Source organism: Rhyacophila brunnea, unplaced genomic scaffold, assembly GCF_057557595.1.
Source record: "Rhyacophila brunnea isolate RB1 unplaced genomic scaffold, BYU_Rbru_1.0 scaffold_21, whole genome shotgun sequence".
In the NCBI taxonomy this organism is placed as follows: domain Eukaryota; kingdom Metazoa; phylum Arthropoda; class Insecta; order Trichoptera; family Rhyacophilidae; genus Rhyacophila; species Rhyacophila brunnea.
Genome location: NW_028232871.1, coordinates 19,872,312 through 19,899,811, shown reverse-complemented (window position 1 = coordinate 19,899,811; position 27,500 = coordinate 19,872,312). Strand labels below are relative to the sequence as shown.

Here is a 27,500-nt window from a genome sequence, read left to right as displayed (position 1 = left end):
TGAATGGTCAAAGACATAGCTTATAATAAATATCTTTAGAATTGTCTTGAAATGTGTTAATCTTGCCGATTTTTTTAATAATAAAATGCCTAATTCTTGTCAAATTTGGGATCACAGAGATTATCAATATAATTTTTTATCGTGAATATTTTACAAAAATTATCTCGTAATAAATTATGCTAATGGTTTTATAAATGCGTTTAAAAATTAATAAATGTAAAAAATCTTAACACCACTGCACAGTTATGTACCGAAATATGACTATATTCTAAAACATTAGAGCGAGAGGTTTAAAAGAATACTATTTTATGTAACAAAAATACTTCATGCAGTCATCAAATGTTTAAAATAACTATAAAGGATAATAAGGCTTCAAAATTATATAAATAGATCATCTATAACGTTTAAGGAGTGTCCAGGATCATGGTTTGAATATACAATAAAAACTCAATTTTGACCTTCGACGAGCATGTCCCCCCTTAATGAGGTATTATGAAATATTACTATGCAATTTTAATTACTAAGTGTTATTGACATAGTATTATTTGATAGGATAATTCAATGTATTAGTTGATTGTTTTTGTCACTTTTTTAATTTTTTATTATTAATGTATGCTGTGTATATACTTTAGTTGAAAATGTATCTCTGAGGCGGACGAAGCCGGTTCAGATATTAAATAAAAGTGGAATAAATACGATAAACATTTGCGTTACATTACATTAAAAAAAATCATCCAGTTTGCTATAATACGAAGTATTTTGTACCTACATATAGAGTACATAAATTGCCTTCCCCTCACTTGCCTTTACCGTGGAAGCACTCTCTCATAGCAATTGAAATTTAACAATTCTTCTATTATAATAGTGGTCATGGTTTTTTTTTCTAAGTTTTGTTTCACATCTGCCTTTTCCACTACGTCGACCCCAAATATACATATTTGTCGACTGTAGATTTCGGAGTATACTAATCACTGCGTGTAGAAGGTTAGTTCGATCGAAAACTATAGTTTAATAAATTCGGACATTCAACCAATTTGATATTTATTTGATTTGTTCAATAATCTTTACGTAAAAACGTAGTGATATACTACTATACAAATAATGATAAGCTAAGAAATAAGCTAGATCAAAGAATTAAAAAAGATTGGAGATTATAGAAAGAGATGTAGGTAAAATAGATGAATAGATAGAGAAAAAAATGGGGAAGAGCTAGTTCTTATCTAACGAGAAAATATGAACTGTGTAACAAATTTAAAATATAGATGGATTAGTCTATAGATGTTCTATGTAGTGGGGGGTTTAGATGATAAGTGAACCGAAGTGCCGATTGATTTGATTATATCCTATTATATATAATATTATATGATATGCAATTAGTATTATAGATGAAAATTATGACACATAATTATATAAGTGTTATTTTTTTGATGTTGTGGGCCCTTTTGATGTTTGCTGCGGGGAATTTGTCACGGTTTGGATAATATTGTATGCTTAATTAGTGATAAATACCCATCTTTTAAGATAATTTAACGATTATATGAATAGTTTGAACAGTTTCAAGGCCCCCTTAAAAGTGTTCTGACGAATCGATTTGCGTCAAGAATTTTTTTTGAAGTTATACTTCTTTAGGCGCGTTTGGGAAATCAGATCTTCAGAAATCAGAATTTTGACGTGTGACATGTAACACATAATTTGTTTTTTCACACACAAAAATACACTGTGTTGGATTCTAACCAACGATTGTTCGATTATCAGCCGAATGCGCAACCATTACGCCACATAATGATACTGCAATCGTGACGATTATACAGTATATAGTTTAGAATTATTTCGTTGCTAGGCAGCGAATTTATTATTGTCGGCCATTTGCAATACCTTACGTTAACAAACTATTGAACGTCATAGTGGCAGTTGTTACTTTAAAAATAAAAGCAACGATAAATAATTATATAATTTAGTAATATAAGTTAAAGTGTATAGAAATAAACCAACGGCGTTCCAATAAGCGATCTTTTTTCTTGAGTGTGTAATTTAACAAGATAATTAGGAGCTAGTTGAAGAATCTAGTTTATTACAATTTTTGTTTTTGTTTTGTTACGCCAAATAAGTATATCTTCTAACGCGCGTACATAAAGTACACACACCGATTTTTTTTACTAGTACGAATGAATTCGAAAGATTTATTCAACGAATAATTCACAAGATTTAAAAATGCAAGTTTATTTTATTGAACACAGGTAGATAATATGAAAACACTTCTGAAAAATATGTAACCATTAGAAAAAATAAATTAGACACGTATTGAAGTAGTAGTCAGTGCACACGACCAAGAATCCCAAGGGGCGCAGGTTCGAATTCTGCTTGGTGGAATTTTTTCTAGTAGTTATAAGTATTTATTTCTTAGAAGTGTTTTTAAAATTATGTAATTAATAATATATATAGATATGACAATATATAATCAAAAAACCTATTTAAAAGTACAACATTTTTGCAGCGTATACAAATATGACGTAAATGAGTGTTATATTAATATAACTTAGTTTCAATAAAACAGTACATAAAACTTTTTGAACTCACCGCTCGAATGATATTAAGAAACTTTAATAATGATATTTGATTCGATTTTCACAAAAAATATAGACAGAGAAGAGAAAGGCTCCCTTATTAATTCCACCAGTGTAATCGGCTTAAGGTCAATGTTGTCCAATTCACGTGCCACAGATTTGCGCAAACCGATTGTTCAAACTGCTTACGCAACTAACCGAAACCCTTTTGAGGATAATGAGTAGGGGAGCAGAAAATGATCGGCAATATTAATGATTATGTTGTTACTACGTTTTTTTAGAATGAGAAAGAAAATCTTTTACAACGTTGTAACACAGGGCCATATTACTTGAAAAAAAGGTGAAACAATAGAAGGATGTTTTGTTTTAATGTAATATTTTATTTAAAAAAAATATGTACATTTTACATTTAAAGAAGACACCAAACATACGTCATCGTCATAAATGAGGGTTTTTCTTTGCTCATTGTATCATTTTTGTTCATATTATATGGGCCTTCACAGAGTGGAGGTTGTATTAACAGATTTTTAATTTTACGAGGAATAGATGGTAGCCATTTGCTCAACATATTAGGAACCCAGAATCTATGATATTATAAGCCTGACACGTAACCGCTTGACCATTCTGGGCATTGCATTATTGTCGAGTCGTTGCAGACGTGAAGATCTCTTCACATAGTTTTTTCATGTACGTATTGTTTTAACTGTATTTTTTCTATTATAAATAATATATACTATGAAATTCATTTCTTCTTCTTCTTCTTCTTTCACCCTGTCACGTCCCAACATTGGGGCATAGGGCAAGCACAAGTTGGCGCCACTTCCCTCGGTCCATCGCCAACTCCTGTGCCTCCCGCCATGTCAGACCTGCAGCACGTAGGTCGCTTTTGTAGCATCGCTGCAGGGTGAGGGAGGGCCGGCCACGGCGACGGAACCCTTGAGGCTGTGCCACAAGGGTACGAAGTGCCGCACTCTTTGGCGGCATCCGGAATACATGTCCCAGCCACGTGAATCGTCTCTTCGTGATAACTTCAATCACCGAAGGCTGTTGTGTCTGCTCACGAACTCGGATATTTGTAACGCGGTCGTACCAATGTACCCCTAAGATTCTGCGGAGACATCGATTCTCAAAGCTCAAAAGCCGTGACTCTTGAAGCTTAGTAAGATGCCATGTCTCACAGCCATACAGGAGCACAGGTAGCACGCACGCGTTAAACAAACGACATTTGGTCCTCACAGAATACAGCCTTGACCTCCATGCGACTCCAAGTTGGTTGAACGCAGAGCCCGCTACACCCATGCGGATTCCAAGCTCACTAGAAATACCACCATCATCGGCAACCGTGGCACCCAAGTACCTGAATCTGGACACCAGCTCGACGGGCAGACCAGAAACCCGCAGAGGAGTGTCGGCGTCGATGCAAGCAGCACTGCACATGGATTTGGTCTTAGCGGCATTCAGATGAAGACCCACACGCATCGAGTTCGCGGCTTCATTTAATTTATGTTAATTATCCGTGCCTTTCTCTCCTGTGGCACTTTTATTAAATTATGCTAATTAGTAAACTTAGTCAAACTCAGTTTAGAGCATGACGACCTCAGTCTTGGGTATCTGATCCTGAGACATTCCCGGGCATAAACAACTATTGATGCTTCACACCAAACGTAAGTAATATGAGTACTCCTTTATTAGAGAACAAGTCTACCTCCATAATTTTGAAAGTGAGTTTTGTTACCCAATTAGCACATGTAAACTAAATTTTAAAAGTGTAAGTAGATGACTTTCCCCGTGGACTGAAAATGGATTTCAACGATTGGATTTTTGTTTCTATCTCACTCAAAAAATACACGCTTGACATCATACATGATAATACTTTTCAAGAATTTTAGTTGATTTTTGATATTATGTTTTAAGATGTCAAAGCAAAATATTTTTCTAATGATGGTTTTTGGAATCAATGCAGTGAAAACTATTTTGATATAATCAGCCGGCCATGACAATTTTGCCGTACTACCTATCTCTTATTACAACGTTTTTATTAGGTCGTATTCTTATTTGTCCGGTAGTTGTTAAACCAGTACAAATCTTGTTATCGATTTTTAACTAACTTACCGACTAGCTAGACATTTTAAACTTTTAGAATATATCAAAACACGACGCCAATGCATTCTATTAATACTTTTAGCCATCTTTAAGTAGAATTGAATTCATTTTCAGTTAATTCTGTTTTGTATGAAAAGTTAATTCGGAGAAAATCCGTAATCCAATCCACTATAATTGGTTGCTAGGGGTCTGGGGTCCTAGCAACTCAATTATTAATATATACTTGCGTTACTATCGAAATCAATATGAAATGTCAAAATGACATTTCAGTATTATTTCTATCAAGTACAATTTTTTTTTTGGTCGTTTAAGCTAGTCAAGTAAAATTTATATGATTCAACAGAAAATTGAAAAACGTTGTGTATAAAAAAATCTTTTTATCTTGTAATTATTATATTATATTATCTGCGAGTAGTTTTTTTATTAATTAACCAATTAAATTACGTAAATATTATTGATTCAAATAAAAAAGTAATGCATAAGTAACGTTTGAAACTGAAGAGAAATAGCTTATGACAGATTTGAATGCAGGCATATACTAGAGAAGAAATGATTGCGGAATTACGCAGTCGAAGCAAGTTAGCCAAAGTGGCAACACGCTGTTTTATTCCAAAAATTTCCATGCGTTTGAAAACTTTATAGTAATACTAAAAAGCTCATTATAACCAGTAATAATTATTATTGACCCGTTACAATGACAGAGCTAACAAAAAATATGTTTAGTGTAGATTTATTAAGCACATAATGATTATTTAAGCCAGCATAACCTAGTTGTTGCGCTTTTTATAGTGGACTGTAATTGATTAGTAAAATGATTATGATGGTAGATGTGGATGCTGGGAGGGGGGGGGGGGGGGGGGAAGTTACACGTGAATTAGTCCAGGCACTAATATTATTGATGTTCAGCGGTCTGGCTAAAGCTGGTTCCAGGTATAAGCCCTCACGTCCTAGGCACTCGCAAGGTACACTTTAGATGAAAGATATGATAAATGAAGAGAGACCCTGTGCTGGTAACACGGTGAATCAGTATGTATGCACTTTGAATGACTCGCGATGGTCTAGATATGATAAGCCTAGATGCCACCAGTATCTTGAGGTAACTCGAGGTAAACGAATGTTATGCAATCACGGTCGACTCATCACCCATAACTGCTGGTCGCCTGGAATTGCAACAATAACTGAGGATTTGAGGTAGCAGAAAAATATAAGGATAAGAGAGACCATAATTGCCTAACCACCTAGATTGTGACTAATTATTTCATTTATTTATACATTTGCATCGGTGGCTTTAGGGTAATATTAAATTTATCGAAGACTTCTCAAAACAGTTGAATGTGCTTTGATTAAAATTATAACTAAGGATAAAACATACTAGATGCTTCAAATGTCGTGATTAATTCCTCCAGTTTAGAAATGGTCTATTTCAATACAAATTAGAAATCGATACGTACGCTGTGCAGACGTATTCACAGACAATTAATTGCCAATTAGGAGAGGATGTTGAAATCTCTATCTTGGGGGAAAATGTATCGAGATTTATCTATTGAATGCATCTGATTTTTTCTGTCCAATCAATTGCGTAGTATCAATCGGCAAATTCACAAAAACAGCAATAATAATTTCATTATTAATTATTATTGAAATAGAATAAAATGCTACAGATATATAATACGATTGGATTTATTTCCGTCACAAAAATCTATTGTTGGTTTACTAATAATATCTTTAGTATTTGGTTAATTTATAATTTGAATTATACATTTGTGTCATTTATATGCAATTCAATATGCAACACTTCAATAGTTGATCATTAAGAATTAAAATTAAAATTCTTTGTTTTGATTCTACCATGGGGTTATCGTAACCATATGTGCGTTATTATGAAGCTCGCTACTTTATTTTAAGGTATTTATATTTTATTTTGTTTTTAAAAACTTGCATTAGTCATATATTTCTTTTTTTACCATTTAAAGTATACATAATCAGTTTTAAAACTGGTCAAAAACGAGATAAATACAACGTATGCAATTGCAAATAATTACTAACCAAATCTAAAAATATTTAACTTGTATAGCACAAAAATTGAATTTAATCAAACTTTTTCAACATTTTTTTACTAATTTTATGTGTTGTTAAATTTAAAACCTTCTATTACTATATATAAATATACATCGTACTTAAATGTTTTTTAGCAGTATGTCATTTTAATATTTTTAAATTGTTAAACTTTAGATGTTTTTTTATAAATCACCTTTAAATAATTCGCACCATTTGTGTAAAACCAAGGCATCTGCCAATTTTAAATTTTTATAATTTTTTTTAATTTTTTATATTTTTTTTGATTAAATGAAAAATAACTGCAAAAGTCGTAAACTTGATAATGTAAAAGTAAAGTAAGTGAGAGAACATGCAATATAATGTAGATATAAACCAAATAGTATGGTTTTTTTAGAAACTCTATTTTTCCTGACAAAACGAAGACTTCAAACCCTAATATATCCAAAATATATCTTTTGCAGATGCCTTGGTTTTACACTCACGGTGCAAATTGTTCACCAGTATGTGTCATTATATTCAGAAGAAAATAATATATTTGTCCCTAGATATTGGTAAATCGTTCTACAAGTGTGCCATTGGCGATTCGCATGTGTGTTAGTATTGTTTGCTAAAATGTATGTTAGTAATTATTATCATCAGCCTAAATTTATCCACTGCTGGATGAAGGCCTCTCCAAGTTAATTCCACTTCTCTTGGTGTTGCGAGTTGCATTGTCACGTACTTCCGCAGAACTTAATAATTTCATCGATCAAACGCCCACTAGGTCTACCTTGCGGACGTTTTGTACCTATTGGGAAACTTTAGATTTTTAGATTTGTCCAACGGTTGTTCTTTCTTCGAACTATGTGTCCAACCCATTTAAGGTTTTTAGCAAACTCTATTACATTGCAAACCACAGTCTGCCTGTTAGTAATCATTACAAATTCAACTGAAAATTGTTTTTACTGTACCCATATTGGTACCGTGGGATAATTATGTAACTACTTATATACTATGTGACGTTCAGAAATACAATGAAATTCATTTTTATGTCCAAAGTTATGTAGTAAGTAAACTTATGTAATTATTAATTTAAAAAAAAATGGCATTCATATTATTAACGTCAAATACAAGTACACAATAATATGATGTTTGACAGTTATAATAAAAGACTTGTCCGGATTTCGTTCTATATGTACATAATAATGTAGATATTTAATTTTTTGATTATTTCAACGAATGATAACATGAGCGAGTCAAATATTTTAGCATATATTATGATATTGTGTATGTACTTGAAACATAAGTTGCGAAAACGGCTTTCTTATGATCCACAAGACGTATAAATTTCCCCATATTACGTGGAGGGATGGGAACGTAGAAGGGCAATGGTTGCCATGGTGACCAAGCAAGCTTACCTCCGAAAGGTCTAAGCCATGGGTATTAAACTAAGACCTCGCGTACCTATCGCTACCTTAAAATGATTATAATGCCAGTGTCCAAGGACGATAATTTGAAATAATAGGACTACAAGGCTTATGGTCATTGATTTTTTAAGTCATTCAAATTGTTAGATTTCCCAATGAAATTTTAGTATTTAAAATTTAATTTAAGTTTTGATAGAATATCCAAATATAGGCATTCCTTTAGATTTGATAACATTTTAAAATTTATAATATATATGTTCTAGGGAACACATAATTAATGGGAATTGGCTTACTCTACTGTGTGGTATAACAATATGCAGATCTTGAGCTTGGAAAAATATGGAATAAACTTAAACCTATGTTAATTTAAATAATTAAGTCTATATCTTAGTAATATGCATTAAGACGGTACTCCAGTGAAACGGCAAATAATTTTCAACTATATGTGCGATGAAATTTCGGACTGACTGGTAATCGGAGAGCAAAAGTCGAGCTGTGAACATGTCAATTTGTTTTGTGATAGTGACGGGGGAATTAATTCTGAAATTGTGTAAAGATAACTAAAAAACGTTACTTATTTACTTGAAAAAGAAAACATGTCAATATATATTTTATTATTATTAGTAATAAAACAATAAACATAACATTAAATGGAGGCATGTTGACTTTTTATGACAAATTCTGTTTTGTTCTGCACGCGTCATTTGCACAATCTTCGTGTCGCGTAGTCACGATCGTTTTAGACCATGCCCTAGCTGAAGTATAGCCTTAAAGTTTGTCATGTAAATATAACGCGCATTCAATATTTAAAAAAAAGTTTGCACTCTTTGTTTAACCCATAGCTTATGGGCCGCACAAAATTGTGTTTTTGCTAATTACTTTTCAAATGCAAATTAACACGTTAATTACAAAATTAATTAAAAGGGCCCATAAGCATTGTGTTAAACATGGGTTTTATGGTATGACTATTATAAAATACCCTGCATCAAAACCTTGGTCCATGGCGATGGCTTTTACATGAAATTAATATCTTATTAAGTTGTTCTATAATATTTTCAGTGATTCTCAAAGTGAAAGACATTGCTTCCTTGAGAGGTGCTAGAATATTGAAGCACGGCGCTGATACGAAATGGGGGTAACGGATATTGGAATACAAAGAGGCGATATAGGGTGCTTAACTGTTAAAAGGAACAAAGAATATAAATTTTGTATAATGTTTTCAATTTATTATATTTAGTTATATTTTATTAATCCTACTTGTTTCCATAATTATTATATTATAAGACCAGTGTAGTAAGTTTGTGTATTAGAATTTATACACAACTATTGAATTAAGTACGGTAAATAAAATATAATTAAACATTATGATATCTTTGTTATTTTATAGTACCATATTTTTAGTATCTTCTATTCTTTAGTTTCTTGTGTTTATTATTATTGTGTTTATATTTAACCCAGGCCCACGGTGGCCATGCGGCTTAAGAGTTGGACTATCACGCCGTGGGTCCCAGGTTCGAATCCTGGGTCTGGCTAGTACACATATTGTTTTCCAATTTGTGGGGGTCAGGGTATGGACCTAATAGGTTGAGCAAGTGGCTGACATCCATTTCTCGTAAAAAACAAAATCTGTCAATACAAACCTCTACTCTGTAGAGGCTCATATGATCCTATTAGGATCGGACATGGTCGAAGAAGATTGCAGGTTAGCGATGCAACAGGATACAAAATAAACAATAAAACTGTTTCAACTTCGAAAACTTCAGTTGAACTTTGTATCTGATTTGTAAACAATTACCAAGAGAAGCTTCTGATACTAAGTTTTAAAAGAGTTTCACGCTACAGTGTTGGCAAGATTGCAGTAGAATACCACACGCAGCTTAAGAAGCTTTAAGCTGTTATGTCCCTGGGCAGGATGTTGAAATAAATCCCAAAGCTTTTACAATAATTACAACGCCCTACCGGTATAAATCGTTGGCGTCGAATATTTCCTCGTAATACATTATGGAAATTGCTTTTAAATTGTTTATCTCTGTGCATACTAAATGTTTTTTCACGCGTCGGTTGGATTTAATGTGAGATCGATCATTTTGATGTAGATTAGGTACCATAATATTCATTAGCATACATTTTTTAGCAGTGAGAAAAAGGGTAATGTTTATATTTCTTTATTAGTGTAATTACATTGGAAAAGGTAATTTTTCATATACGCTCCCTCGTAGGATATAATATTAAATATGACACCAACACCACCATTATTCACTTACTACTGAAAACAGAATTTTAAGAATAAACAGGACCTCGTCAATGATACTGGTATACTATCTTACTAAAATGGTCTTACTAATACGAACAACATTTTTACAAAAAGAAATTAATATTTTTGAAAAATTAAGTTTAAAACAATATAAATTAAAATTTTACAATTTTTTTGTAATATTTAGTTAGTACAGTTGCATTTGTTAACTGAAATAATGACACATATGACTTTTTAAGTGGTTTAAAAATGAATTATACCTGCATTGTAATGAAAGTGCATATATTGCTGCATCCTTGCCCGCAACCTAGTCTAATAACCTGTCTACTTCTATTTAAATTAAAATTTATTCATTTTGACATATAGCAAACTAATAAATTATATTATATTCAATATGATGTAAAGAAAATAATTAAATATATTGTAACAATATTAACTATATACAAAAAATCATTAAAAAAGTTCACTGAATGAGCTTAGAAGACTTTATATGGAATATATCAATATCCAAAGCGATTTGGTTGCATACAATCATTGCCGTTTCAGTTAGCATAACTAATGCCTAGTTAGTTTTGCTCCTTGGGAGAACAAACAATAGATGATTCCGATTTTTGATTGTAAAACATTGTTTTATCCTTGAGATAAAGTAGTATTAATCAGTCAATAATCGATTTATTAATATGTTTTATAAATACCTGGTCAAGTTTAAGCAATTCCTCTGGAGTATCAGGCAGCTGGCCAAGGGTAAGTGGTGGACTGATATTAACCTCCTTGCCAAGAGATCTGACGACTTCCTCTCGGTTGTATCTATCGGCGAAGACACACGACGCCGGTATCAGGCCGTGAACCGTGTAAGAGATTGCACGAACTAGTATCCTGTGAAAGAAAAAAACGCAATGCTTAAGAAACATGTACTTGGGGAAATTCTAAAACAACGCAGATTATAATTATGGCATGATTATTATTTGATACTGAAAAAATTACATGCGACTACGACCGAAGTAGAGTTCTACGTTTTCAATGTGTATATTGATTTTTTTTTCTACTACTTATTATGATTTAAAAAAAAGTTAGTGGGTTAGAAAATTTGCGATTAATTTAATAAGTAGGTCATTGATTTGGGTAAAAGCTTCATATAATATTTTGTGTTTACTTATAAAAATAATAAATAAATAAAAATACCTTTTTATTTCATACAAACAAAAGTAAATGACAGTTAATTGACTATATCTAATGAATATATAATATATAACCTATGAATATATATATTATGTATATATATCTATCTGTGATTGTATTATCTACTTATTTTCTACTTTATATATAATTAATTATTATTATTTTTGTATAATACATATATACATATATTAAGATTTTTTATTTTGTATATAATACTATTAGATAATGTTTATAAATTAGACAGAGGTATGTAATTAGCTTTTTTGGTTTGTAAGAACCCCTCTTCGGGTGAAAGCCTCCTCCAAGAGTCCCACTGGCTATTTGTAGCCAATTTGGGCGCGCTGTTTTTATGATGTCGTCTTGCCAACTCGCATGGGGTCTTCCTCTATAGCGTTTCCCTTTTGGGCCGTTCCATGAAGTAATTATTTTTGTCCATCTCTCATCTGTGTTTACTTATATACTACTTTAATTCTCAGCCCTTTTGATTTATTATTTTAGTGATAGTTATGTACTCCCTTCTGTAGGTTGAGGCACAATAGTATAGTTTAAGAGTAACTACGTAATCATTTTAAAGTGTTCTATGCAATTAAACATTATAATATAATATTTTTTTACTTGTTTACAGAATATAGTTATTAATAATATCAGATTTATTCTTTTTTCAAAATTTCTTGGCTTCATAACAATGCAATCGGTTAGATTATTTTTTAATTACAATGAAAACATATTAAACCAATATAATTGGCTGACTTTACAATAAATACAATATATAAGGAGGTTGCTTTAAAATATAGTATAATCTACCTTTTGACAAAGTCAAAAAACACCAGCAACAAAAAGAACCTATCTTATCTGCTCTGATCACTCTCATAATGTATGGCACTCAGCAAGATGACGTCTAACTTTGCGACGACGTATTTAGTAGAAATGGATTTGAAACTGATTAAAAATAAACAAGACTGGATTTATCAAAAATTATTTAGATATTAAGTAGATTTTTAAGCGAATTGAAGTTATGAAAATTACATAAAGCAAAGCAGTTTCAATTGACGATGCCCCAGTAACGTTCCTTTAGAGATGCCAATTGATAATATTATAGTAGGAGAAATAAAAATGCCTATTAATAAGTAAGTCTAATAAGGTTATTTTGCTATTTGTTTTATCAATAACACTTTCAAAAAGGTATTAAAACTTAAATATAATCTTATGAATATTTCTGTATATTATTATAAACTACAAATCATAATACTATCTTAATCTCACCCCTTACTCTAATACCGCTTTTTTACAATTGAATACGTCTCTCTTTGTCGAATATACTTTTAGATCCATATCTTTTGTTCGCAATGCGTCGCAGTCTGTTTACAATGTACATTTATAGTTTATGACTTATAAATGAAATCTGACTGATAGTTATCAATTATATGTTTTTAATGGATAATGCTGTCGATTTTTCAAATAAAAACATTATAATAATTAGATGTAATATTGATGATTCTATGAATAGCCGAAGTGCATATCAACTGAAATATTTGAAGTTTAATTGGGCGGGTAAACTAAACTAACTTAACCTAACCTAACCGAACGGGAATGTTAAAGTGAACTATGTAAAATAAGTATTAGTTATTTTATTGTATTGTTATTAATACAAAACACTCTCAAGAGAGTGATCTAGCATTGTATTTTTTTAAGAGTTGACAATTACATGCTGATTTATGATGGTAAACAAACTTCAAGTAATAATATTGAACATTAATGAATGCTTTGTACTTTATTTGTAGTTATGCTAAAATAGAATTATGTAAAATATTGTCACCGCATTAATTAGGGGAGAAACTCTCACACCGCATACAACGCGAGTCAGTTTCGAGATGAAACTGTTCTTTAATTTGCAACACCACTAATGAATTACCCGGGATAGTTATATTTCACATACAAGTGCACTACTGGCTATGAGTTATAAAATAACAGTGTGCACTTAATTGTTTGGAAAGTGCCCAACATTTCGAAGCGCCAATTATTTTGCACAGTAAATAAAGCTTATTAGTAATGTTGCTTGCATGTTACTGCTAATTGTAGAATATTGAAATACTAAAGTATTGCAAGCTGGCAATTTAAACTGATATAGTAGAGTTTGTCAAAAGTATACTTTGTTACAATTTGGTATCAAAACTAAACCAAAAAAAATCTAAATTAAAAATATGACTAAACAATTCTTTTTGATGGACTATGTATTTGTATTAATTGGCAAATTCGGTAACGGTATAGAAAAAAGTGTCATATTATAATCGCTTATAATTTTTGAAGAAATAAACATTAACCATTTTATAGAAAATATTTATTTGTAAACTAGTCTGATTCTTGAGCTTAACGAGGTGATTGGGGAAAAACATGACTTGATAACTGTATTCAGGCAGCCTTTCTTCCAGAACCCTCCTAACTGACAACGCGTATTTACTTAATTATCTGGCGCATCTTCCTACTCATCCACTGGTTTACAACGTTTTTATTAGCTCGTATTCTTGTTTTTCCGGTGGTTGTTTGTCCAGTACAAATCTTGCAATCGATTTTTAACTAACTTCCCGACTAGCTAGACATTTGGAACTTTTAGAATATATCAGAACACGATGCCAATGCATTATTTTAATACTTTTAGTCAGGGCTTTTTTTTCTATTTAACGCGGTGGAACGGCGTTCCGGCACCTTTTTTCACGGTTTTATTTCAAAATCAATTAAACGAAAAAATATTTGCGCTTAAGTAATTACAATAATAATTCGTTAAAATGATAAAATAAGGTACAGGTGGAAGCCATTTTGAATGTTGGCGTGTTAGTGTTAGTGAAGTAACCGTATAGTTTAAATAGCAAACATGCGTATGTAACTAGCTTCATACGTATGCTGCGTATTATGATTTTGACAGTTTGACGTTTATCGCATGGCAGCATCTGCGTATATTGTTATTTGCGTTTGTTTAGTCAGTTTGTGTTACGATTACGTGTTGTGCAACTATTTTATATATTATTTAGTGCAACCCCAAGTTTAAATATGAAAAAAATTTCCTGTTACTTCTCAACCACCGGCAGCGGCGCCGATTCCGCAAATAAAAAGCTCAAAACAGAAACGATGACAGAAGATATGGAAATATCGGTACATGTAGATGTTCCTGAATCATCTCTAGCTGATCTCGGGGATCAAGGTCGAACTCAAAACGATTGGCCAGACTGCTGGTCATTAGATCAAAAAAACGATTTTTGCTCAAAAAACGAATGGTTGAACGTACACAAAATGAAACTTGGCTGCACAATTTGCAGAAACGTTGGAACTCTTGGAACTGAAACGACAATGGGAATGAAAATATCCAAAGAATGGGCCAATAATGAAATCACGTATTCTGGGAAAGAGAGGAAGCTACAATTGGGGTCACTTCGAAAAAAATTTTTCGATCACAGAGGATCTATTGCACACAAAGCAGCGTTAAAAATCATTTCTGAAGCCAAAAAAAAGCAGATTGAAAATACTTTTTTAAAATCGTTATCTCGCGAAAAAGTAATAACAGCAAACATTTTTCGAACTGCATATAAAGTAGCTAAGGAAAATCAATCATTCAATATGTTTGAAAGTGAAATTAATCTCCAAGAACTAAATGGGATCGAAATGGGTCATATTCTCCATTCCACTAACGCATGTGTTAACATTGTAAATCATATATGTGATGAAATGAGAAAAAATGTTTTCAAAGAAATTGTTCAATCGAAAAATATAATTTCTTTGATAATTGATGAGTCTACCACCATAAGCCAAAAAACCAACCTCATTGTGTATGTTCGATGCTGTGTCGAAAGTGTTGGAATGAATTCACCAATTAATTTGTTTTTGGATTTGATTGAACTTAAAGACGTAACGGCAAAAGGAATATTTGAATCATTACTCCAATCTCTTGATGTATATGGGATGACAGAAGAATATTTAAAAAAATATTTAGTTTCGGTTGCATGCGACGGCGCTGCTGTGATGTTAGGTTCTAAAAATGGAGTGAAAAAATTGCTGACAGAAAAATTTCCTTCAATTATAGTTTGGCATTGTACTAATCACAGATTAGAATTATCAGTAAGTGATGTTGTAAAAAAAATTTCAGGGATCAATAGATTCAAATCATTTATTGATAAACTTTATGTTTTATACCACGCGTCGCCGAAAAATAATAGAGAGTTGCATTTATGTGCAGAATCACTAGGCGTTGAGGTATTGAAAATCGGAAGAGTTTTAAGTACCCGATGGGTGGCATCTAGTTTTTGTTCAGTTTCGGCTGTGTGGAATAATTATGAATCCCTTGTGCGTCATTTTGAAGAAGCGATGAATGACCCTACAAGAGATAAAAATGACAAGTGTACTTACAGTGGCTTAAAGAACAAAATAACATCAACAGCATTTTTATTGGATCTAGCATTGATGTGCGACGCTCTCCAAGAATTGTCGGAACTTAGTTTGGACCTACAAAATCGCAATGTGAACCTTTACATTGCAAATCGAAAAATAAATGAACTCGTTCAAGTTTTTGAAGAAAGAAAACAGAATTTTGGACCCTATTATAAATGTGCTGCAGCTGCTATAAGCAATCTGCATTTTCATGGAGTTTTACTTCACGAAAAAGTTTCTAAAAATGATCCTCCTATTGATCCTAAAATATTTTATTCCACGTTGAAAACGTCAATTGAAAAAAGGCTGCTAGATAATAAAGATGTTGAGTTTGCACTTTGGGCTCGCGTACTTGACCAAAAATATTGGCCTGAAGACATTGATAATCGGTTGACATTTGGAGAGATGGAAATTAGAAACATTTCGATCAGGCTACAACTAGATGAACGAGAAATGATTCGTGGATTTCGCGAATACATTCTCAAAAAGACATATTCTGAAAAACTCTTGCGTTTGGTATATGCTCTGAATTCTATTCCCATTTCTTCAAGTGAATGTGAACGGGGGTTTTCGCAAATGAATCTTATTATTACCCCAACAAGAGCTTCGTTAAACACTAAAACAGTTTCGGCACTCTTGTTCATCAAACTCGTGGGACCACCCTTGACACTTTTCGATCCTTCAAAATATGTTGATAGGTGGTTACTTAAAGGAAGACATTCGGCCTTAGACTCTAACACTAAGAAAAGGAATCGAGATGATATTGTATCAGACGAGAATTGGAAAAAACTTTGGAAATCACTCTAAACTTTTATTCAAGTTCATAAATAAATACATTACATATGTATTTACAATTATATTTTAAAGTTAGTCTTATTTAGTCTTATTTGTACAATATATTTCAAATATAATGTATGTATTTTATTGTTTCTGTAGCTTTTTTTTGACTAAAATAAAAAATTATCGTAAAAATCAACCTTTTTTTGTTCGCTTCGTGGCAAAGCTCCTTTAAATTTCATTTAAGTGACATTTGAATATAATTTTATTTAGTAAAAAGCTTGACATGAAGTGAGTTCCGGCACCTTTTTTTTTAAAAAAAAAACCCTGCTTTTAGTCATCTTTAAGTAGAATTGAATTCATCTTCAGTTAATTCTGTTTTGTATAAAAAGTTATTTCAAAAAAATCCGTAAAAAGTAAAAGACTATTATTGGTTGCTAAGGGGGTGGTCGTAGAAACTAAATTATTAATATATACGTGCGTTACTATGGAAATCAAAATGAAATGTCAAAATGACATTTCAGTATTCTATATTTGTTTGTTTTTTATTTACTTCATATCAAGTACAAGTTTGAGCATATTGAGCATAATAATTCAACAGAAAATTTTAAAACATTGTACAAAAAAAGTTCTTTTTATCTTGTAATTATTACTATTATAGATACATAAAATACAGTTTCAATAAAAATAAACGTTTCTGAGGCATCTATAAATTTGTAAATAATTAATTACCTAATATTGATTTACTATCTAACGTAGCTTATGAAAAAAGAATTTTCAAGATTGCAAATTAATTAATACATGACCAAACTTCGTATTTATCGCATTCTCTCATTTACTCCATTTAAGTGATTACTTCATGTAGTAGGTTACAGCTTATGGTCCTTACGGAGATGCCATAATTCAATTAAATATTGATTAACAGGTTCATAAGATATATATGGTATTGGATGGTCCTTATAATAATATTAGGGGCGTTAGATAGCTATTCATACTTTGCATTGCAATTTTCATGGCGTTGCACCTGCAATTGACGCGTGAAAAGGTGAATTCACAGTACCAACAAAATCAGCAGGTATAATACGAGTATTAAGTTGGATGTAATGCACAGTAGCGGATCGTGATTATATATAAATAAAAACCCACGGTCTTTTGATACGATTATTTGTAGGATTGCTGCCAAAAGTTGGTATGTCATTATCGACATTTAATTAGCGAAATTATTTTAGGTATTTATAATTAAAAACGGATTATGTGTCTATAATATATAGACATAATATTTTTATATTATAGATATGTAGGTATGCCAGAAAAAAATCATCCGATATATAGAGTATGCACATAAAGCAACTAATCGTATCCAATATATGAGTATTTAATGTCCTAAGAGCGCGATAGCGCTTAGATTGGCCGGCCACGATGTTAGATGCAACGGATTTAAAGCTCCCCGTAAAGTTTATGAAGGAACTCCTATGTCACTTCCAGAGGATAATGTTAATAGGAATACATAGAGACTGGGTGTGATTAAGTGAAAAGTGAAGTTTGGGATAAAAATACCCTGAGGATAGTTGCGCAGTCAGCTATGGACCTGAATGGTTTGTAGCGCCAGCTCAAGTAAGTAAATAAATTTGATTTTTCATATACTTACTGCAGTATGGTTCCAGGACGATTATAAATATTTAAAACAACCTTAATAAAAATCAAAAGAAGATAGCACACTAAAAACTGTACTAATCACTCACACAATACTCAAAATCAAAATTATTTAGTTCCCACCCCTGGGGGTAGAATGTCTGTAACCGGCCTGGCTAAAGAGGATTAAGTCAACCGAGTGTGGTACTAAACAATATCTCCGGCGCTTCCATTAAGATCAGGCGTACCTCACAGGTGATCCGGCCAACCACCCCCACCCCGCCGTGGATCCCCACGTCTACGTCCCTTGACGTAGACACTTCTGCTAATTAAAAGAAAATAAAAATTCTATAAATAAGTAATGTAATGCCAATGTATTTTTTATTAATATTTACAATTTTGAGCAGTGATTCCTAAACTTTCTAATTGGCGTAACTTCTTACTAAATTGATAGATTACAAATTAACGCGGCTTATTCCTACCTTCATTTTTCACGCTCTTAAAATGTTTTGACCTAAGCAATGCACGACCTGCCTACCACTGCCACTGCCAAATATGGTTAGTAAACTATAATTATTAGTAGGCCACAACATATGTATTAAAGATATATTATTTTTATAACAATAATTGTTAATACAATGCAATTCCTCAATTTTTGTTGCTTCATTTAATTGTTAGAAAAATTCCCTTCCCAGGTGAAATTCGTTTTAATTCAATAATAACTTACTATGATACGATATTGAAACGTAAATATGCTCAATTATCTAAATAGACTCTTTGTTGAACATACATATTTGAAAACACCCCAGAGAAATATAATAAATAACCACTAGAAAAATTCTTTTTGAAAAAAAAAATACGCACCCAGCAGGATTCAAACCTGCACCCCTTGTGCTCTAACCACTAAACTATGTGTATCCTATCTAATTGTAGCGAAATTAATTATTGTTTTTTAATTCCCACCAAAGCGTTATCTAAATTGCGTTGTTGTTTTGGCAATCGGCTCTTTTATTCTAATGAAAGCATTAAAAATCATATTTTTTTAATACCACGCTTGATGAGATTTGAACCCGACTATTCACTGGTATCGCGCCAATATGCTTTAACCAATTAAGCTACGGGCCTTCTATTTTATTACACTAATTTTAATTAGTAGGTCCTACGTGAAGTTTTTATCAAATCGCTGTATTTTCGACTGTCTGTTTTTGTGTTTTAAATTAAGGAATCATTAATCTTAATTACTAATCAACGCCCGGCTCTCGCCAAATATTTAGTTATAACGTCTGCTGGAATGTAAAATTTTATATATTGAACATATTGTATAGAATGTTAGATTTTTAAATCTTGTGAATTATTTGTTGAATAACAGAAATGGTCATTAATAATTATTACTTTAATAAGAACACACAGACGTGAATCCCAGAAAGTGCGGGCTCAAATCTCTACGAGTGTCGTAATATTTTCAAAAAGAATTTTTCTAGTGGTTATATATTATTTCTTTGATGTGTTTTCAAATTAAGTACCTATGTTTAATTAAGCCTGTTCTATTTTTAAATCTTTTGAATTATTCGTTGAATAAAAAGAAATATGCTCTTTATTGCTTAAATGCTGGTAACGTTGAACCTTACCTTTAGCCTATTGCCAAAAAAGGTTTCAAGATGTACGTAGCTTTCAGAATTCTTGCGGATTCAACAGAACTCCGGTTGGGAATAACTACCTTGGAGGTAGGTGCCTGATCTATCGTATTATAAAGTTTACTAAATAAAATGGTGAATTCAAGGAATGAACGTAAGCTGCTTATCGAGATTGAAAAGTTGTATCTTGATACTGGCGTTCATCAAAGTGAAATAAAACAATCGTGGGCGTCTGCCACGGGGGTGTGGGGCCCTTTTACGAGACCGCTGCGGCGTGGCGTCTAAAGAGGCCTACGCACCCGGAAAGGTTAGCTTTTGCGGATGTTTTTATTCACACATAATTCATATTGAATGAGACAAGATAGAATAATATTTTTGATGCTAACTGTAGTCGTCTTTTAAAAAATATTATATTCCCGATAGATGTAAATCGACGAAAGTGAGTCTCAAAAAAAAATTACAAAAATCATACACCTACGTAGTAATATTAAACGGATTAAATAATTATAATATTACGATCGGACATGGTCAAAAGAAGAAAAAAAGAAAATATACACGAATGTTAGATTTTCATTCTCTAATATATTGTTGGGCCCACCGGGTTGCCCAACCTGGTCACCACAAAGACCAACTTTATAGCTTTAGCGTTTTATTGCGGACTTAAAGATCTCTTCACATAGTTTTTGTATGTCCGTATTATTTAGTTTTGTTTTGTATTATATTTATAATTGAATTAATTTTATTTAATGTTAGTTTTCCGTGTCTTTATCTACCTTGGTACTTTTTATTAACCAATATCAACTCAGTAAACTCAGTCAAAGCTCATTTGAGAGAGTGGTGACCTCAGTCTTGGGTATTTACTCTTGAGACATTACCAGGCGTAAAAAACTGCTAATGCTTCACAACCAAACATAAAGCCTCGTGATACGCTTAATTAATACTGAGTGTGCGAGGCGGGTGGATTAGAGGGGTCTTTGTTTGTGTTGTCGAATATGATATCATTTTCAGAAACCTTACAAACCTACTTACAAGAAAAAAATAGATTAAAAATGAGATATGAACTCACAGCATTATATGTCTGGGTGAGTACTCCTATCATTTAACATATCGGTCTGTCTATTATTATGACCACTGAACAGATTATTATGATACAAATATGAAAGTCAGTCGTCATGGAGCAAAGTTTTGAAGCTTGACTCACTTTATTCCTTGACACCATGAAACGACGGACACAGTGCACCAACTGTCCTCAAATATTGAATGCGCGTATTGTTTATATGACAAACTTTACTGGATATTATGATAAATATATAACTATTGAATCTAATATATTCTTTAACACATGGTTAGGTTTATCCAATATTTTCCCCCACTCGATATTTTTACCCTGTTATACCAAACCCAATATAGTAAACCGATTCCCATGAATGTTGTGTTTCCTGCTTATAACTCATGAAAATTATTTTTAATGAGTACGCTATTCAAGGTGTTTTAAATTCCGCATTAGTTTTTTTCTAAGCCTAGTTTTTGTACTTGCTATTTTACTTAGTAATCACGTTCTTATATTGCATTAATTATTTGTAAACGAACGAATATTAACTGTGTTTTATGCTAGTGTTCATTGAATATTAATTGGTGAGTGCGTATAGTACAAGAAGTTTCTAAAAAGCATAGCCTGGGTTGAAAAAAAAACGACTCAATTGGAAAAGTGTAAAACATAAATCAATTAGAATTTGAATTTAAATTCCACCAGGTACCCTCGGTCGACAATATTCACAAATTTGTACAATTTCCCCTCAAAACGGTATTGAAAAAAATGTACACTATGTAGGTGCGGGATGAAACTGAGAAAGAAAAGAAGTTGTATACTGAATTCAAAACACATTTACTTTGAATCCGGAAATCCAATTCAGTTGATAAAGATGCATGGTTTACTTAACAAATGGGATGTAATTCCTGGATTCACATATTACTAAAGAATGCATAGTTGGTATAGTGTAAGTCATCTAAATATATTACCACAACCCTAACAATGTGTAGTACAAGTGAAAGCTTTGAATTTTAAAATCTAAGCTATATTCTCTGGAGGGTGCGTATTTTTAGACCTGTTGAATTATTCTTGGATGTTTTAACACTGTCTCTACTGCCTCTACGAGTCTACGATTTAGGCGTAGACCCTTTTGCCAGTTCTACAAATAAACAATACTCTAACATGACAGAGCTTAGGACGAACGTAAAAATATTATTTTGCTTACAGTATAACTAATGCTGTAATTATATTACAGTGGTTTTATAGAAATGTGCATTCTTTATATTGCGAGCGTAGCATAATATTAGAAATGATGTAGCAGATGCAATATTTCTATGAATGTTGTAGAAATTCCATCATTATGTTATATCACTAAAATTTGAAGTAACTGTAGCGGCCTTGATTTAATCAGTCTGTCAAAAATAGAGTCACAAGTTGTCCCGCATTGTACATATAAGTCAAAATTAACATCTTTACACAAGTAATCAACACATATAAAGCTGTTAATTTTGATTTGTGCGATGCAACGCGGGACTTGTGACTGACGATTTTGAGGCTTATCACGGAATGGTTGAATCAGGGCCGCTACATATTTCTCAAAGGAACATTAGTATATTAAAAAAAAAATCCACATAATTTTATTCTAATGACTTGTTGGTCATGATGATAACATGTCAAATTGATTTTGAGCAGCATCTATATATCGCAGTATGAAAACTTTTTTAAAAAATACCTAAAAATAATTATATAATATGGATAAATTTAAATGAATTAAATATGTGAGAAAAATGAAGGTAGCTGTAGTGACATCCCAAATGAGTAGGCAAGACAACGTAAGGAAGTGCCTACTGTGAGTAATATCACCTTTATCCCACGGAGTTTACGACATTTTCGCCTGCGGTATTGATACATTGTATCCGATTATAGATTTATTATAAACGTTTATTCTACCACTTAAAATGACGGAATAATAAGATATAATAAAGGTGGATAATGAATACAATATATACATTTTGAAACTAAGTAACGAGTTGCTCAAGGATGGCACCTTTCCTAGGATTGTCACTGTGTAGATATGTCTTTAGTTTAATTTGTTTACTGTTTAGTTAAGAGTGAAGATAGCATATGACAGAAGAAAAATGAGGGAGACAGATAGAGAGCAAGCTAGAAAGATTTTTTTACACTGGACAATAATAATACATTGAACATATTATATTGGTATTTCAAATGAATAATGCTATGCAAATGATAATATGAATTATATTCAATTCTACAAGATGTTTTTTTTTAATCGATAGATATTTTACACCATTGTCATGACAATTAAGAGAGTGTGTAATACGTGGGCCTCGTACACTGTAATTCTACTAAGTAAATGCTGACTCTATTAATAATGATTTATAATATAACGAACTCAACATTGTCAAAATCGTCAAGTCATAAGTGTATAAATATTGAATGAATGAAGAATTTTCAATTGGATTTTTACCAAAGTGATCTTTTGAACTTAGGATAAACTGGTTCTCAGGTACAAAGTTATTTTCATTTTATGTTATATTTACTTTAGCTGACAGTACAATAATGCATTAATAATGCACTGTCAGTAACTGAATGTTCAAATAACATGGCATGTGCATTTGCAAACTCCACAATGGGTATGTAATTGTCTGTTAACATTATAGTATGCAATTAATATCTCGTCGGAGTTTAGTTAAGATCCAGTTTTGCTGCACCACCAAATGCAGTGTGCAAACTTCACTCAGCATGGTGAGGCAGCACTATTAGGTACTTCTCAGAGATAGTTTGGCAGTAACAAAACATGTTAACTGCGTTTCAATGTTATTTCTCGAACAGTATTTTGGCGAGTCTAGTAAATGACGAATTTATGTAAATCTTCCGCAATTCCCCGGAAGTTTAATGATGATTTAAAATTTTACAAAATTGTGACATCTTCATTATTTATATTTTGTTTTCTTGATTATGAGGTTAACGATATCACATGTTAACTCAACACACCAACGAATAATTAACAATGAATAAATAATTTATTTAAAGCAAAATCAAAAAAGTCGAGTTTATAAAATACTTCTTTTTTCCCCTTCACGGATTGAATATTCAGTATCTCATATAAAACATCTAAAATACTACAAATGGGATGCCACTTAATACACTACTGCACTTTATATAATAAATGAAAGCGGTAATCGTGTATTTTAAAGATATGTGATGATATATTCATATGAGCGAATGAATGAATGCGCATTATAATAATCTTCTTCTCGTAATATTAACGTCTTCTATCAAAGTTTGGTGACCAACTTGCAGTATTTACCTCACCATTGAAGGCCTATGACTCGAGTTACCCTATCTCTAATTTTTTTATTTTGCTAACTGTTAATTCATGGTGGAACTGCATTGAATTGTTTAATAAAACGAAATTTTTTTGTAGTACTTATTCCACTTTTAATTAAGAGATTAGGACCGTTGAAAATGTTGAAAGTTGAAATTGAAAATGTCCCTCTGAGGCGGACGAAACCTGTCCTAATCTCTTGATTAAAAGTGGAATAAGTACTACAAAAAAATATTAAATAAAAACAACAACCCTATCTCTACTCGTCATGACGTATTGTACATAAATTAATCAAACATACATGCACTTTGTTTTGTGTATCTACAGTTAAGGTTGGGGTTGTCAACCTCAGATGAATAACAAGTGACGATGTCTCTCTCGCTCATCAATGGATATCTCTTTTACCTGAAACCATTGTAGCGGAGGTACCATATGTCAACGGCTTACTGGCAGAACATTTTTTTTCAACGGTTAGTCTGGTATATTTTACATTTTTTTTACCGATAATCAAATATGTATCTACAGAAACATACAATAATATCAATCTAAGCTAATTTTTGCATAAAACTAATAGTTATTAAACCGTGAGCTAGTTTTGGCGTTAGTCAATTTGGTGAATTTTCTACATTGTTTTCTTTTGATGCTGTCTTCTATGGAAAGTTGGTTAGGCTTTTTTATTTGGATGGAACTAATTTCTCGGAAATGTTTACTCCCTTGTAATAGTTTGTCAGTAATAGACCATTACCTGAATTTTAATGTTATTTAAGATTAATAAGTTCGTAGTCTATAACAAAATACCGTATATTTTTTTGTCCACGAAAACTTTCACAACGACTTTGGGATTTCAGCGAGAAATGTAGAGGGATCCCGAGATCACAAACACTGTTCAAAAAAATATATATTTATGGATAACAAATTTTCTTTTTTATATTAAATCCGGGGTTTTTTTCCAACATATAAACGGCTCAAAACTTTGCCCCAGCAGAATGGTAATCAACATTTGTTAAACAGACATTTCAACACAATAAAATATATTCAAAAGTCGAAAATGATAAAACCATTACAATAATAAAAGAAAATTGGTTCACTTTCGTCTCATGCATTATGCATAAAACACATTCTGAAAGCAATCCTATCCCTTAGCGAAACATAAAAAAGAAATCATGACTTGTGAAAATCTTCGTCTACTTTTCAGACAATCGTAAAAGATGGATCAAAATTACGGAAAGTGTTTTTCCGAAGAACCGAGGCAAATGTAAACCTTGTTTTTTTTTTTGAGGCGAAGAAGTTTTTATAAGTATTTATAAATTTGTTTGAAATTGTCAATTTAAAAAAGGAAAATTTGTGAAATACTAACAAAAGAAAATCGATCAATTATAAATACTATTAATACTATCGACTAATGGATTTAAGTTTTGTACTATTCCATTTGAGTCGTTTTTTGCGATCCCGGTTTCGTCTTTCGGCATCTTCAGGCACTCATCATAAGGTAAATACACACTGACAACGAATACAATTAATTCTAACCTATATAATAAATTAACACAATAAAATAGGTGGAAATTTTATCACCTAACTATTAAGTCAAGGATTACAATACAATTATAACCAACTAATTATTAATAGTTGAAATGTTTGTAAAAATCCTTATCACTAATAATAAAATCAATATTCGTATACATCGTCAAACCCTAATTAGAATTATAAATACGATTAATGAGACAATTCATAATAATTGTGAAAAACTTCAAGAAAACATATTTTTTAGAAAAAATCCAGGAAAAAAAACCTGAAAATATAGTAAAATATAGATTCTCACATTTTTCACTATCCGTTTGAGTACTATTATCATTTTAACTGTCGGTACGCTTCTGACTCATGAGAATTTAATCTTATATTTATGTCAGAGTTGTTTAAAACGTTGCCATGATAACGTGATTAGTTTTGTGATTATACCGTGGTTATGATAGTACTAATACGATTTATAGATGGTGCTATGTTTCAGCCAAATTTAATTATGACGTCATACTTATTGTACAAACCATAGCCTTATAACTTATAAACTTTATACCGCAGAACGAAATTACGCATTTCGACCGTAATCATTGCTTATACCTACATTGAATGCAATATGATAATAAAAAATGGTAATTCGTTATTTTTAGTATGAACGAATTATGCTACCAAAAAAATATTTATTTACTGTGAACAGGTTACCAAATTAGACTAGAAGTTAAGCAATAACTGGTTCAACTATTGCTTACAATTTAATATCATGGCCTGATTATAATCGGCCTTGAGCAAACACACAACTGAAGTGTTAATAGAATTGCGTAAATATTGGCAATTGGGTTTTGTGGTTTAAATCAAGGTATGATAGATACCCTGATTTTCAATTAACGTCCGGATCTATCCAAATTTTTATATTAACGTACTTTTGCACCCACTAATAATTTGTATGATTTTTATTCAACCAATAATTCATAATATTTGATAATATAACATTATTAATTGAAAATACTCGAGAAACATGCATACTAGTAAATATCTTTAAATAAGTCACCTGGCTGGACAAAATGATTAATTTTGAAAAGCTTCAGAAAACATACGTACATAATATAAAAAAAAACTGGGAGAAAAGGTAATGCAAGTGACACTAGATTCTTAAATTTTCAATATCCTTGGGAGTGATCTTATAATTTGAGCTATCAGTCCACATATGAGAATTAAATCTAATATTTGTCGCATCAATAATATGATATTACTACTCATGAATATACACACTACTATTAATTAATGTAGAGTGTAGATGGACGAAAGTTTGAAAATTTAATTAAATCCTGAAAAAAAGACATAAATTTCAACTTTATTTTTAAAATATCTCAAATTTGATATAATTTAATAGAATAGAAAAACTTTTTTAAATTATGTTTTTTTAATTATTTGCTTGAAGGCTGATAATTTTCCGTCAATCTGTCCAAATTTTTGGTAGTTCCACGGTGGCCGCGCGGCATAAGCGTTGGACTATAAAGCCTTGGGTCCCAGGTTCGAATCCTGGGTCTGGCAAGTACACATATTGTTTTTCAATTTGTGTGTGT

At 31.7% G+C, this 27,500-nt stretch overlaps 1 protein-coding gene across 1 annotated transcript in view; it reads right to left on the bottom strand.

Annotated features, from left to right (window-relative positions):
* Positions 1-27,500, bottom strand: part of rsh (Rap GTPase activating protein radish) — a 350,955-nt gene that overhangs the window by 175,651 nt on the left and 147,804 nt on the right. Inside the window, exon 7 of the mRNA XM_085948876.1 lies at positions 11,081-11,261. Coding sequence (XP_085805002.1) covers positions 11,081-11,261 — 181 coding nt within the window. The remainder of the gene's footprint in view (positions 1-11,080; positions 11,262-27,500) is intronic.